The sequence below is a fragment of the Oncorhynchus kisutch genome, linkage group LG3 (assembly GCF_002021735.2).
Source record: "Oncorhynchus kisutch isolate 150728-3 linkage group LG3, Okis_V2, whole genome shotgun sequence".
NCBI classification, from domain to species: domain Eukaryota; kingdom Metazoa; phylum Chordata; class Actinopteri; order Salmoniformes; family Salmonidae; genus Oncorhynchus; species Oncorhynchus kisutch.
In genome coordinates this window covers 6,720,676-6,734,547 of record NC_034176.2, presented here as the reverse complement: position 1 = coordinate 6,734,547, position 13,872 = coordinate 6,720,676, and the positions used below count along the sequence as shown (strand labels likewise).

The 13,872-nt window shown below is 41.3% G+C and overlaps 1 protein-coding gene across 2 annotated transcripts; it reads right to left on the bottom strand.

Moving 5' to 3' along the window:
• Positions 1-6,411: 6,411 nt before the first annotated feature.
• Positions 6,412-12,934, bottom strand: LOC109877880 (C-X-C motif chemokine 13-like). 2 transcript variants are annotated; one of them, XM_031816891.1, is made up of 4 exons: positions 12,838-12,934; positions 11,681-11,816; positions 8,063-8,143; positions 6,412-8,000 (listed from the first exon to the last, which is right to left on the bottom strand). In XM_031816891.1, exons 1-4 carry the CDS (start codon positions 12,899-12,901, stop codon positions 7,946-7,948), a joined length of 336 nt encoding a protein of 111 aa, XP_031672751.1. In that variant the 5' UTR covers positions 12,902-12,934; the 3' UTR covers positions 6,412-7,945. The 2 variants fall into 2 exon arrangements, with proteins under 2 accessions (XP_031672751.1, XP_031672759.1); XM_031816899.1 differs by having other exon boundaries at positions 6,412-7,592.
• Between the last annotated feature and the right edge of the window lie 938 nt (positions 12,935-13,872).

Sequence of the window (13,872 nt, the reverse complement as noted above, 5' to 3'; positions counted from 1 at the left end):
TTTGAGAAGACCAGAGGAAGTGATGGAGCATCAGTCTGAATGCAGATGTCCATATGACTGATAGGTAATTAAATACACATGCAGTAACCTTCTCTGACCACCAGATGTCTCTGTTACACCACCAGAGGAGCAGTAGGAACCATGAGGACGATATTAGTAGCAGTTGTCCATTCAACAGCTGACTCCAATAGTTGATGCATGTCAATGCATGTCTGACTGCCTCCAGAGGTGTTCAGGAAAATCACAATCACATCATAATGTGTCTTTTCATCATCTACCCCAGTGGTTCACAAACTTTGTATCGTCCCGTGCCCCTTCTTCAAACACTCAACCTCCAGGGGTCTGCACTGCTATGCTCTCTACTACACCATGCGCCCTACCCTACACACACACACACACACACACACAACTCCTGAATACTCCAAACACACACACCACTAAAACATAAGTGATGGAGATGAGGGAGGTGAGGGAGAAGGAGAAATGAGGCATTATTAGAAGCATGTCAGTTACCCAGTAAATGAACAGTGGTGAAATGTGATCCTCATACTAGTCGTACAGATCAAATCTCCATAGGTCATCATAGAGCAGAGGGAATGGCTGAGGTGGCTGCCTTGGTGAGAGAAAGTGTTAGAGAACCACATGTAAATATTGAAATTGGCTAAATTTGCCACAGGAAAACATATTTTGGGTTGAAGATTCTAGGTGAAATGACAGAGGAATGGATACTAAAGGTAACACATTTAAATTATATGACACAACACTCTCAGAAGTCCTTGGGGGGGGGTTTTAAATCATGAGACATTTTATGTCACAAGGAATTAGTATAGGTGTTACCAAACCTAAAATGAACTGGGGTCACGAGGAATTAGTATAGGTGTTACCTAACCTAAAATGAACTGGGGTCACGAGGAATTAGTATAGGTGTTACCTAACCTAAAATGAACTGGGGTCACAAGGAATTAGTATAGGTGTTACCTAACCTAAAATGAACTGGGGTCATGAGGAATTTGTATAGTGGTTACCTAACCTAAAATGAACTTACATATTTTTTATGGGGTGTGGTGGTTATGGAGAATCATGGGGAAAAGGAGATCTGTGAAGCGTTAGAGAGATCATGTCGTTAACTAGGCAAATCAGTTAAGAACAAATTCTTATTTTCAATGACGGCCTAGGAACAGTGGGTTAACTGCCTGTTCAGGGGCAGTACGACAGATTTGTACCTTGTCAGCTAGGGAATTTGAACTTGCAATCTTTCGGCTGCTAGTCCAACGCTCTAACCACTAGGCTACCCTGCCGCCTCTACACTCTAACCACTAGGCTACCCTGCCACCTCTACACTCTAACCACTAGGCTACCCTGCCACCTCTACACTCTAACCACTAGGCTACCTGCCGCCTCTACACTCTAACCACTAGGCTACCCTGCCGCCTCTACACTCTAACCACTAGGCTACCCTACCGCCTCTACACTCTAACCACTAGGCTACCCTACCGCCTCTACACTCTAACCACTAGGCTACCCTGCCGCCCCGTAGAGAGTAATACATTTCCGTAGAGAGTAATAAAGAGTTGTAATTCTAAGATGATTAGTTAGTCGAATTGGTTTATTGTTTTTAAATCACGTGTTTGAAAGGGGAAAATGACCAGTTCCCTGAGGTCCTGGTTTTGGGTACTTATACAGTGGTACTGTGTTCACGCTGCCTGTAGAAAGGAAACTATATGTTAATAAGGAATGACAGTAACTTCTAATGGATTGTGACATATGTATTGTGATATACTGTATTGTGATATACTGTATTGTGATATATGGATTGTGATATGTGTATTGTGATTTATGTATTGTGATATACTGTATTGCTGATTTCACTTTGAGTTTTTGTTTTGATCCAAATTTCACCAGATTGGGATCCTGGAGAGGGAATTCTGTGAGGGGTTCGGGCGCTAACTTCATGATCTAGTAACTTTTCCTAGAGATCACCAGTAGAATAAGGGGATATGGACTAATTTAGAAAATGGTTTTAGCAGTAACATTATGTTATGCTTTTTGACATTTGTCTTCAAGATTTTACTAAGAAAAGGTTAAGGTCATAATTCGTCATATAGTCAATGTTTGTCTGAATTTCCTGAAACAGAAATGTAATGAACTTAACTGTTGTTGTGATCTGTGTTTTGTTGAGTGTGTCCGTGTGGAGTGAGTGTGGAGAGACAGAACAAGTTCAGGTGAGAGACTTGTGTACGTGGGAGAAACCGAAGTATCTCCTTGGATATTAAAATCGGGACATTATCAAGGGCCATGAAATGTGACAGGCCAAAGTGACATGTGCCGTTGGGAAAATGAACTGTAAACGATATCTGAAGAAGACATGCTGGAATGATAAGTGCCGGGTGAAGGAAAGGGGGGGGGTGGTATACGCCCTGCTAACTATTTAAACTAACATGCATTGAGAGACTGATCTGTCTTCACCAGGCCACTCATGACAGGAAAACAGGGACAAGGGGGGTGGTGGTGGGGGGGGGGGTGATATACGCCCTGCTAACTATTTAAACTAACATGCATTGTATTTGTAGTACAGGGACAAGGGGGGGCTGTAATGAGAAGAGTTCTGACCGACAATAAAAGGTGGTTTATAAATGTATGTTCTAACAGGGATGATGTGTGCCAAGTTGATAATATATATGTGTGTTCTAACAGGGATGATGTGTGCCAAGTTGATAATATATATGTATGTTCTAACAGGGATGATGTGTGCCAAGTTGATAAACTGGAATTTGAGCCTCAGTCTCAGAGTAAGCATTGAGTTCAGTCACTCTACATTCGGGTTGGATAATTTATCAAATGTTTTAGTTGTGATTGGGATGCAGCGAGAGAGACCTGCTGAAGCATGATGAAGGGTGGGGGGCGCTGATCACATTAATGTGGCAGAGAGAGTCTCCAGAAACGTATCTCTAAGTATCGTCCTGAGGGGAGGTGGTTTGTTTGGGGGAATCACTGGATGACAGCTTGGGACGACCATGAAAGTTGTTTAGTTTCACCCTGTATTCAGAGTTATTATGTTACATCACATCAACCAGTGGTGCTGAGTTATTATACATGTACTTAATGATAGAGTATAGTGTGTTATGGGTTAGATGTAGTGGTAGAGTATAGTGTGTTATGGGTTAGATGTAATGATAGAGTATAGTGTGTTATGGGTTAGATGTAGTGGTAGAGTATAGTGTGTTATGGGTTAGATGTAGTGATAGATGAGTATAGTGTGTTATGGGTTAGATGTATTGATAGAGTATAGTGTGTTATGGGTTAGATGTAATGATAGAGTATAGTGTGTTATGGGTTAGATGTAGTGGTAGAGTATAGTGTGTTATGGGTTAGATGTAGTGATAGAGTATAGTGTGTTATGGGTTAGATGTAATGATAGAGTATAGTGTGTTATGGGTTAGATGCAGTGGTGGGCCGTCAGGGCCAGCAAGGCCTTCTCTGCTGGCCTAAACATCATCAGAAAATATATTTTTTTTTAAATATATTTTCCCACAAATATGTATTAAATTATTCCCCAGAGTAAGAGTTATACTCTTCATTTCATAGCGTTCCTCTTGGTTGCACTGCTTCTAGCCCCAGGTTGAGATTTGGAGGGCTGGTCTTTATGTTAGATCTTTTATCCAATCATATTTAGCCATCATGTGTTGCCAGGGGTCTAAAATCTGCCCTCAGGCCTTCAGAATCAACAGTGCGGGCGCTTGTAGCTTAAAGTGAATGGAAATGAAAATTTAGTGTCAACCAATCAGCTTTAGAGTTTGCTATTGTACGCCTGCTGGCTGGCTCCAGTGTTACACAGGAGCCAGCTAGCAGGCGAAGTGCGTGCACGTCTTTTGATTGGATTACCAATATTGAGAGGCAGGTCCTATATGGGCAGGTCTATGCAAACCTCAGAACTAGGAAACTGAATTTGATAAACTAATTAATTTGCGTACTACTAAGCTGTTTTTTTTAACCCACAATGGCGGAAGGAGGAGAAGATATCGATTTGGTCGAGGATATAATTATAACGCCATTCTCAAGACAAACTTTTAAAGAAAAGTTAGACATTGTAAGGAGAGGTCGGCCGACGCCGACGCTACAAAGCCTGTCACAGGTGGGAAAGGGGTTCGTTCGCCACTTTCAAAGTTCCAACTACGAGCGTTATCAATGGCTCACAGGCTCCGAGAAGCACTGCAAACTGTACTGCTGGGAATGCCTATTATTTGCAAGTGATAGATTTGGTGTTTGGAGCCACACTGGCTTTGCAAACTTGAGTTGTCTAACCAAGGCAGCAATGAGACACGGCTGGGCACTTACAAGCAATGGTGCTTTTGAAAACTTTTGGGGACACCCGAGTGGATCTACAGCTCAACGAACAAGCGCGCAGGGCAACGGGAGCTGCACAATGAAAAGGTATTGTACTCTTCCCCTGCAATTCTATGAATAAACATTTCAATTTCAAGCTGACGCAACGCCTGGTTTTATACTGCGTTTCTGTCTAAATGTATAGTGTCTAGAGCCATGGCATCATAATGATGGTAATAAGAGGTGGATTAATTCGGGTGGGACTGTGTAGGACCTCACTGAAGGCCCAGCCCCCAGGCCCACTGCACACCACTGGTTAGATGTAATGATAGAGTATAGTGTGTTATGGGTTAGATGTAGTGATAGAGTATAGTGTGTTATGGGTTAGATGTAGTGATAGAGTATAGTGTGTTATGGGTTATAGGTTGGCTGTAGGGACAGTAACTGAAGGAGTAGTAGGGACAGTAACTGAAGGAGCTGTAGGGACAGTAACTGAAGGAGCTGTAGGGACAGTAACTGAAGGAGTAGTAGGGACAGTAACTGAAGGAGCTGTAGAGACAGTAACTGAAGGAGTAGTAGGGACAGTAACTGAAGGAGCTGTAGGGACAGTAACTGAAGGAGTAGTAGGGACAGTAACTGAAGGAGCTGTAGGGACAGTAACTGAAGGAGCTGTAGGGACAGTAACTGAAGGAGTAGTAGGGACAGTAACTGAAGGAGCTGTAGAGACAGTAACTGAAGGAGTAGTAGGGACAGTAACTGAAGGAGCTGTAGGGACAGTAACTGAAGGAGCTGTAGGGACAGTAACTGAAGGAGTAGTAGGGACAGTAACTGAAGGAGTAGTAGGGACAGTAACTGAAGGAGCTGTAGGGACAGTAACTGAAGGAGTAGTAGGGACAGTAACTGAAGGAGCTGTAGGGACAGTAACTGAAGGAGCTGTAGGGACAGTAACTGAAGGAGCTGTAGGGACAGTAACTGAAGGAGTAGTAGGGACAGTAACTGAAGGAGTAGTAGGGACAGTAACTGAAGGAGCTGTAGGGACAGTAACTGAAGGAGCTGTAGGGACAGTAACTGAAGGAGCTGTAGGGACAGTAACTGAAGGAGCTGTAGGGACAGTAACTGAACTGAAGGAGCTGTAGGGACAGTAACTGAACTGAAGGAGCTGTAGAGACAGTAACTGAAGGAGCTGTAGGGACAGCAACTGAAGGAGCTGTAGAGACAGTAACTGAAGGAGCAGTATTAGTAGCGTAGGATACTACAGTGTATTTATTGCATGGAATTGGACTACTGCGCAAATGAGGGGTATTGTGAGACTATAGTCATGGGCCATGTTGTTAGTAACATTGGTTACTTTAGTAGCATTGTTGGGATATCAGTTTATTACGACTCATGTCACATGGATTGGTTACTGGTAACTAGGGGACCTATTGGAGAACAGGCGATGCGGTTATACCAGCATTGGTTTGAGAGACACACTACTCCGTAGAGTACCTGCAGGGGTTAAGATCTCCTTGGGGGGGGGGGGGGGTATTGATGTGAAAACAGATACAGTGCTGAGTTCCCTCAAGAGGATGTAACGTGGATTATAGGGATACGTCCTTGCATATCAGGTGACGTGCCAATCAGGGTTAGGGATACACACTTGCATATCAGGTGACGTGCCAATCAGGGTTAGGGATACACACTTGCATATCAGGTGACGTGCCTATCAGGGTTAGGGATACGCCAGTTACGGCTTTCTAGGTGTGGTGAAGGAGAGTCGGACCAAACTGCAGCGTGTCGATTGCGATCCATATTTATTCAAACAAACGTAACAATGAATAAACACTAAACACTACAAAACAATAAACGTAATGAAAACCGAAACAGCCTATACTTGTGTCAACTAACAATGCGACAGAAACAAAGACACATAGGACACTAAGGACAATCACCCACGACAAACTCAAAGAATATGGCTGCCTAAATATGGTTCCCAATCAGAGACAACGATAAGCACCTGCCTCTGATTGAGAACCACTCCAGACAGCCATAGACTTTGCTAGATAACCCACTAAGCAACAATCCCAATACCACCACCAAAACCCCAAGATAAACACACCACAATTACAAAAACCCCATGCCACACCCTGGCCTGACCAAATACATAAAGATAAACACAAAATACTTTGACCAGGGCGTGACAACGCCCTTGCATATCAGGTGACGTGCCAATCAGGTGAAATGGAGGAGATGAGAGAAAGTGACAAGACTTGGGAACACCTCTCGGAACCTGGGTCCTAAAGGGGAAGACTGGGGAACACCTCTTGGAACCTGGGTCCTAAAGGGGAAGACTGGGGAACACCTCTCGGAACCTGGGGCCTAAAGGGGAAGACTGGGGAACACCTCTCGGAACCTGGGGCCTAAAGGGGAAGACTGGGCGTAAGCATGAGGAAGCTTTATAGTCTGGCAGGAAAGTATCCTGGAGGCATAGAGTCAGGTGAAGAGAGAGTGGGACTTGTCATGGTCTCAGACTTTGGTTTTTATGCATATATAATTATGCATCGCTTATCACATTGTTAATACTGTTATGTTTTATTTCTTTTTGTTGCTTTCCAAGTCTTGTGCTATCACTCTCTTAGGAACCAGAAGGGGAAAGTGGAGAGACTAAAAGCTGCTCCAGCTGCCATTGAAGGAGACAGCAGATTCAGCTGGAATGGCATTTTGTTGTGTGATCAACATTCAGAGGCCATAAGTCTCTGAATCTGTACACCTCACGGTGACTGTCTGTTCGTTGTTTGTTCATGTGTTTGTTTAATTCATGTTTTCTAATCATTTGTTAGTTTTTATTCATGTTTTATTATCATTGTTTATACATTTATTAGTAATTTCCAAGTTTATATGAATTGAACATTAGGATGCTGTTGTTCAAGACGAGGGACTTGTTGGATTCGACAGTTTGAACATTGAGATATTAAAGACATGACAGATTAGACACATAGTATATTAAGGAGTAAAAGAGACTGGGTCTCTGTAGAAAGACAGATAGCTGTGGAATGTGTTGGGGGACGAGAGGAGAGCAAAGTGTGAAACAGGGGAGACAGATGGACATCTGTGGATTAGGTGAAGGAGGGGTTGAGGTCAGGAGGTGAGGACAGCGATGTGTTGATACAGGGGAGACAGATGGACATCTGTGGATTAGATGAAGGAGGGGTTGAGGTCAGGAGGTGAGGACAGGTCACCTGAAGGGAGTAATAAAGGTTTGGTTTCCTGTTTCCCTTTTTTCTCTCTTCCTGTAGAACCATAAAATGAAAGGATTGAAGAGAAGGAGGAGGGTCTTAATAATTGGGATATAAATATCTGGATGGGACAAATGTTGGGTTGTCTGAATTACAGCTGTACAGAACCTCTGGGAAGAATTCAACTTGGTTAAAGCTTCTCTAGTGTCCGTGGATTATTTACTCTGAATAATAAGAACCTAACAAATCATACTTAGATAATTTAAGATAAACTAATTAACTTGGTATTGGAATCATATTTGAATAGAATCCATTGGTATCACATTGGCATCACATTGGCATCACATTGGCATCACATTGGTATCACATGTCCATTTAGCTCCAACTTGATACATTCCTGTTCCAATTCACTCAATGGTGGTTGAGATGGGAAGTTCTGCACTTCTCTTCTTCTTGTTGGTACTGTAGAAAGAGATGGTCTGTGTTAAAGTCAACAGAAGTGTGTGTGTGTGTGTTGTATTTACCTTTGTAACTTGACAATGACTTTGTTGATCCATCTTGCATCTGGAGTCACACAGACGGTGGCTTTGTCCTTCTTGGTAACGCTGATGAATGAAGGGAGGGATATATATTACAGTGTCACCATGGTTACATATCATACACTGCAGCATTTAACCTATCAGAAAACGTCAATATGAACGTACACATATTTAACAGATGTTATTATGGCTGTAGTGAAATGGTTGTGTTCCCAGCTCCAACAGTGCAGTAATATCTAACAATACACACAAATCTGAGTAGAATAATGGATTTAAGAAATCTATAAATATTAGGACGAGCAAAGTCAGAGTCCTGTATATGTAAATGTATGTATAGATACAGTACCAGACAAAAGTTTGGACACATCTACTCATTTCAGGGTTTTTCTTTATTTTTACTATTTTCTACATTGTAGAATAATAGTGACATCAAAACTATGAAATAGCACATATGGATTCAAGTAGTAACCCAAAATGCATTACAAAATATATATATATTTGAAATTGTTCAAAGTAGCCACCCTTTGCCTTGATGACAGCTTTTCACACTCTTGGCATTCCTTCGACCTCATGGCTTGACTTTTGCTCTGACAGGCACTGACAACTGTAGGACCTTTATATAGACAGGTGTGAGATGTTCCAAATCATGTCTAATCAATTGAATGTACCACAGGTGGACTCCAATCAAGTTGTAGAAACATCTCAAGGATGATCAATGGAAACAGGATGCATCTAAACTCAATGTAGTCTCATAGCAAAGCGTCTGAATACTTATGTAAATAAGGTGTTTCTGTTTTTTATATTTAATACATTTTCTAAAATGTCTAAAAACCTGTTTTCTCTTTGTTATTATGGAGTATTGTGTGTAAATTGATGAGGACACTTTTATTTCATCCATTTTAGAAAAAGGCTGTAAACATAATAAAATGTGGAAAAAGTCAAGGGGTCTGAATACTTTCTGAATACACTGTATGTATATGTTTACATGTGTGATTGAATGTAGAGTCATTGTGGACAGTATATGGATAGAATATATAGTACATATGTAGAATAGGTAGCATATAATAGTATACGTACAGCAATAGTTGAATAGGATAGCCTTGACTAGAAAAACATATTTGTAATCTGTGATTGTCTGGAGTCCCTGCCACATACTGAGTTTCGGGGGGAATTGCTATAGGCTACCACTGCAAATGCCCACATTTATTACAACGTCTTAGCCTTGGTTACGAATAGGAACATTGAACTCATCATTAGTGACTAATGATTGGTTTGCATAGCATGCAGTAAAGCGACTATACTGACTAATTAATTTCCCCTCCACCACGACCGATCCCCCACGCTTCTTCCCCCTATGCATTAGAAAACCACAGTTTAGCGCTTCGTTCAAGACCTCGCTGACTGACTCACATGATCTATGTGTGAAGACAATGACAGCCACCGTGGGTTTTAGGTGCGGTTTCCAAGACACAGATGAAGCCTGAACAACAACAACAACAAGCATGGAGATTCCACTGGGCCAGTGGTTACCAACCAATCGATCGCCATCGACTTCAAGGCATTCCTAGTCCATCACCAAATTTTTTGGTATAAAAGCCAACGATAAAAGTCTTGCGCTTCTTCTTTAAAAAAAAAAAAATTGTGTTGCACTTTATTCAGAAGCGCACCGGGTAGGCATTAGCCATCAGGTGGAAGACGTTGTCCCCTCTCTCTGGTCAGTCTCACCTCTCTCTGGTCAGTCTCACCTCTCTCTGGTCAGTCTCACCTCTCTCTGGTAAGTCTCACCTCTCTCTGGTCAGTCGCACCTCTCTCTGGTCAGTCTCACCTCACTCTGGTTAGTCTCACCTCTCTCTGGTCAGTCTCACCGGAGGAAAGGAAGGAGAGAGCTGGACCGTGTGAGGTGGACTTTCTGCTGTTCTCTCCCTCTCTCTGCTGAGACTAATGCGGAGTTCAAAACTACTGGGAACTCTGAAATCTCAGACTTCCAACTTCAGTGTGTTCAAGACAACTGGAAACTAAAAAAATCATGAAACGGTCATCCGGCTCTAAATTCCAAGTCGATAACTGAGACATCTTTCTAGAACTCCAACTTTCCAACCTGAAGTTTGTTGACTTCATGATTTGACCTAGTTTATCTCCCAGAGTTCCCAGTTGTCTTGAAAGCACCATGGCAGATACAGATACCATCAGTCCAGTAAAATAAAAGCCAATTATTTCAATTTCTGCTCAGCTGTGCCTCACAAGTGCTCCACCAGATCAGTTTTGTAATCAAAGCTCGAGTTTTGAAATATAATATTGTCTGAGAATAACAATATTGTCAGGTCAGGCATATACACACATAGAAAAAGGGTTCCAAAGGGTTCTTCAGCTGTCCCCATAGGAGAACCCTTTTTGGTTCCATGTAGAACCCTTTCCACAGAGGGTTCTACATGGAACTCAAAAGGGTTCTACCTGGAAGCAGGAAGCGATTTAGTCAAAGGGTTCTCCTATGGGGACAGCTGAAGAACCCTTTTGGTTTCTAGATAGCACCTTTTTTTCTAAGAGTGTAGCCAATATGATGTGATAATGTATTAGGCATACTGTGATAATGTATTAGGTATACTGTGATAATGTATTATGCTGTGATAATGTATTAGGTATACTGTGATAATGTATTATGCTGTGATAATGTAGTAGGTATACTGTGATAATGTATTAGGCATGCTGTGACAATGTATTAGGAATGCTGTGATAATGTATTACGCAGACTGTAATACTGTATTAGGTATACTGTGATACATATTAGACATACTGTGATAATATTTTAGGTATACTGTGATAATGTAGTAGGCACACTGTGATCATGTATTAGGTATACTGTAATAATGTATTTGGTATACTGTGATACATATTAGACATACTGTGATAATATATTAGGCATGCTGTGACAATGTATTAGGTATACTGTGATCATGTATTAGGCAGACCAGGTAATGTATTATGAATGCTGTGATAATGTATTAGGCAGACCAGGTAACGTATTAGGGCTACTGTACAAGATAACAGTTTTTGTTAGGTTAATGTAACCAAGTCATGTTTAAAAAAAAAATTGTTTCAGAAATAGATCTTGGTTTGCATTTTGACTGTGAAAATGTTCTTGACTGGTTGCTAGGTGGTGTTAGTGTCACGCCCTGGTCGAAGTATTTTGTGTTTATCTTCATTTATTTGGTCAGGCCAGGGTGTGGCATGGGGTTTTTGTATGTGGTGTGTATGTATTGGGATTGTAGCTTAGTGGGGTGTTCTAGTTAAGTCTATGGCTGTCTGAAGTGGTTCTCAATCAGAGGCAGGTGTTTATCGTTGTCTCTGATTGGGAACCATTTTTAGGCAGCCATATTCTTTGAGTGTTTCGTGGGTGATTGTCCTTAATGTCCTTGTTCCTGTCGCTGTGTTAGTTCACACAAGTATAGGCTGTTTCGGTTTTCGTTACGTTCGTTACGTTCTTTGTTTTGTAGTGTTTATAATTGATTCGTGTTTTACGTTTGTTTATTAAACATGGATCTACACGCTGCATTTTGGTGCGACTCTCCTTCACTACAAGAGAACCGTTACAGTTAGTTGACTCACATGATCTCTGTTTGACGACAGTGGGCACCTGGAGGTAGGATCTCTATCCTGTGGAACAGCCTAGGAGAGATGAAAGCAGAGGACGTCCGGATGCAGCGACACTTCTGACATGCAGCACAGCCGTTCATGGGGAATGCTGCAGGAATGAAGACCGGGAATATTACATACAATAACAATATAGTGTTGTTAGAATTTGGGGTTAAAGGTTAAGGTTTACGGGGTAGGGTTAACACCTTTTTATCATCACTAAAAGTTGCACTTTGAAACATGTGAATGTTACAAAGACAAAACTGATTCTAGATCAGCACTCTTAGGGCGCTATTCAGTCTGTATCATCGCTGAAGTGTTACAGATTAAATCAAATCAAAGTTTATTTGTCTCATGCGCCGAATTCAACAGGTGTAGTAGACCTTACAGTGAAATGCTGAATACAACAGGTGTAGTAGACCTTACAGTGAAATGCTGAATACAGGAGGTGTAATAGACCTCACAGTGAAATGCTGAATACAACAGGTGTAGTAGACCTTACAGTGAAATGCTGAATACAACAGGTGTAGTAGACCTTACAGTGAAATGCTGAATACAGGAGGTGTAATAGACCTCACAGGGAAATGCTGAATACAACAGGTGTAATAGACCTCACAGTGAAATGCTGAATACAACAGGTGTAGTAGACCTTACAGGGAAATGCTGAATACAACAGGTGTAGTTGACCTTACAGTGAAATGCTGAATACAACAGGTGTAGTAGACCTGACAGTGAAATGTGTACTTACAGGCTCTAACCAATAGTGCAACAAAGGTATTAGGTGAACAAGTAAAGAAATAAAAACACCAGTTATAAGACAGTGATTGCGTGACAGCAATGTAACGGTAATATCTGATTGAGCCGACATGCAGCGTTTACCGTGAATGCAGTTTCCACTCAGGAACATTACCTTTAAACTTCACTCACGCTGCAACGCAGAACTTCTGCCGTACGAATTGAATACAGACCCTACTCTGAGACACTTAACATTGCAGTGGATTGATTGTGATAATTGGAATTAAATTGTTTAAAAAATAAACGATAATAGGTTTGGTTTGTTGATTGTTTAAGAGTCAAGTTGAACAGATTCATAGATATGTAGATATATAGATAAATATGCAATATCTCACCTTGAAGAGCCACGAACCAGCAGAGAGTCAGGGACACCAACAGGTAGTGAGGCTTGAAAGGCATCTTGAGTCTGTGTTGGCTGTGGTCGGCTGGTGTCTACTGAAACTGAATGATGTTGTCTCTGGGTTTATATTGCTGCTAAAAAGGAAGTGTGGGGGAATCCCTCGTCTTCACACAAAATGAAGATCAGACTTTTGGAGGATATAAAAATCTAGTCAAAACCTGGTAAATGCTGAGTAGAACAAGTAGAGATTCAGTGGTTAAGATTGGAGAGCGTTTAAAAACTGTATTTCTCGTAGACATACAGACAGGTCCATAATTATTGGCTTTGATAAAGATGAACAATAAAAGACTGTATAAAATCAACAATACAAACACTGAGCTATATTTTATGCAACAAAAAAGGGGAAATTATATTTTATACTAATACAATTATATTATTGCTCAGTGAAAGTGATTTTGTTTCACAAGTCATATTTCTTTTCTCTCACAAAAAGATAGGGGTTAAAATGGCACTACTGTTTTCAATACCTCACCTTGAGAGGAAAATGGCCACTGAGTCTTTTTCTACTATATTTTATAGGATAATCTTTTACGCCTCCTACATTAGGTTATGAGAATGAAGAACACATCAGGAGGGATCTTAGACCTGCTACATTAGGTTATGAGAATGAAGAACACATCAGGAGGGATCTTAGACCTGCTACGTTAGGTTATGAGAATGAAGAACACATCAGGAGGGATCTTAGACCTGCTACATTAGGTTATGAGAATGAAGAACACATCAGGAGGGATCTTAGACCTGCTACATTAGGTTATGAGAATGAAGAACACATCAGGAGGGATCTTAGACCTGCTACATTAGGTCATGAGAATGAAGAACACATCAGGAGGGATCTTAGACCTGCTACATTAGGTTATGAGAATGAAGAACACATCAGGAGGGATCTTAGACCTGATACATTAGGTTATGAGAGTGAAGAACACATCAGGAGGGATATTAGACCTGCTACGTTAGGTTATGAGAATGAAGA

What these genes read in the sequence shown, in the direction of transcription:
- LOC109877880 (XM_031816891.1), bottom strand. Translation starts at nt 12,901, where the DNA reads ATGCCTTTCAAGCCTCACTACCTGTTGGTGTCCCTGACTCTCTGCTGG. An exon ending in CTGGTTCGTGGCTCTTCAAG is followed by an intron (nt 11,817 to 12,837) that starts GTGAGATATTGC and finishes TCATTCCTGCAG; the next exon opens with CATTCCCCATGAACGGCTGT. An exon ending in GTCATTGTCAAGTTACAAAG is followed by an intron (nt 8,001 to 8,062) that starts GTAAATACAACA and finishes CTCTTTCTACAG; the next exon opens with TACCAACAAGAAGAAGAGAA.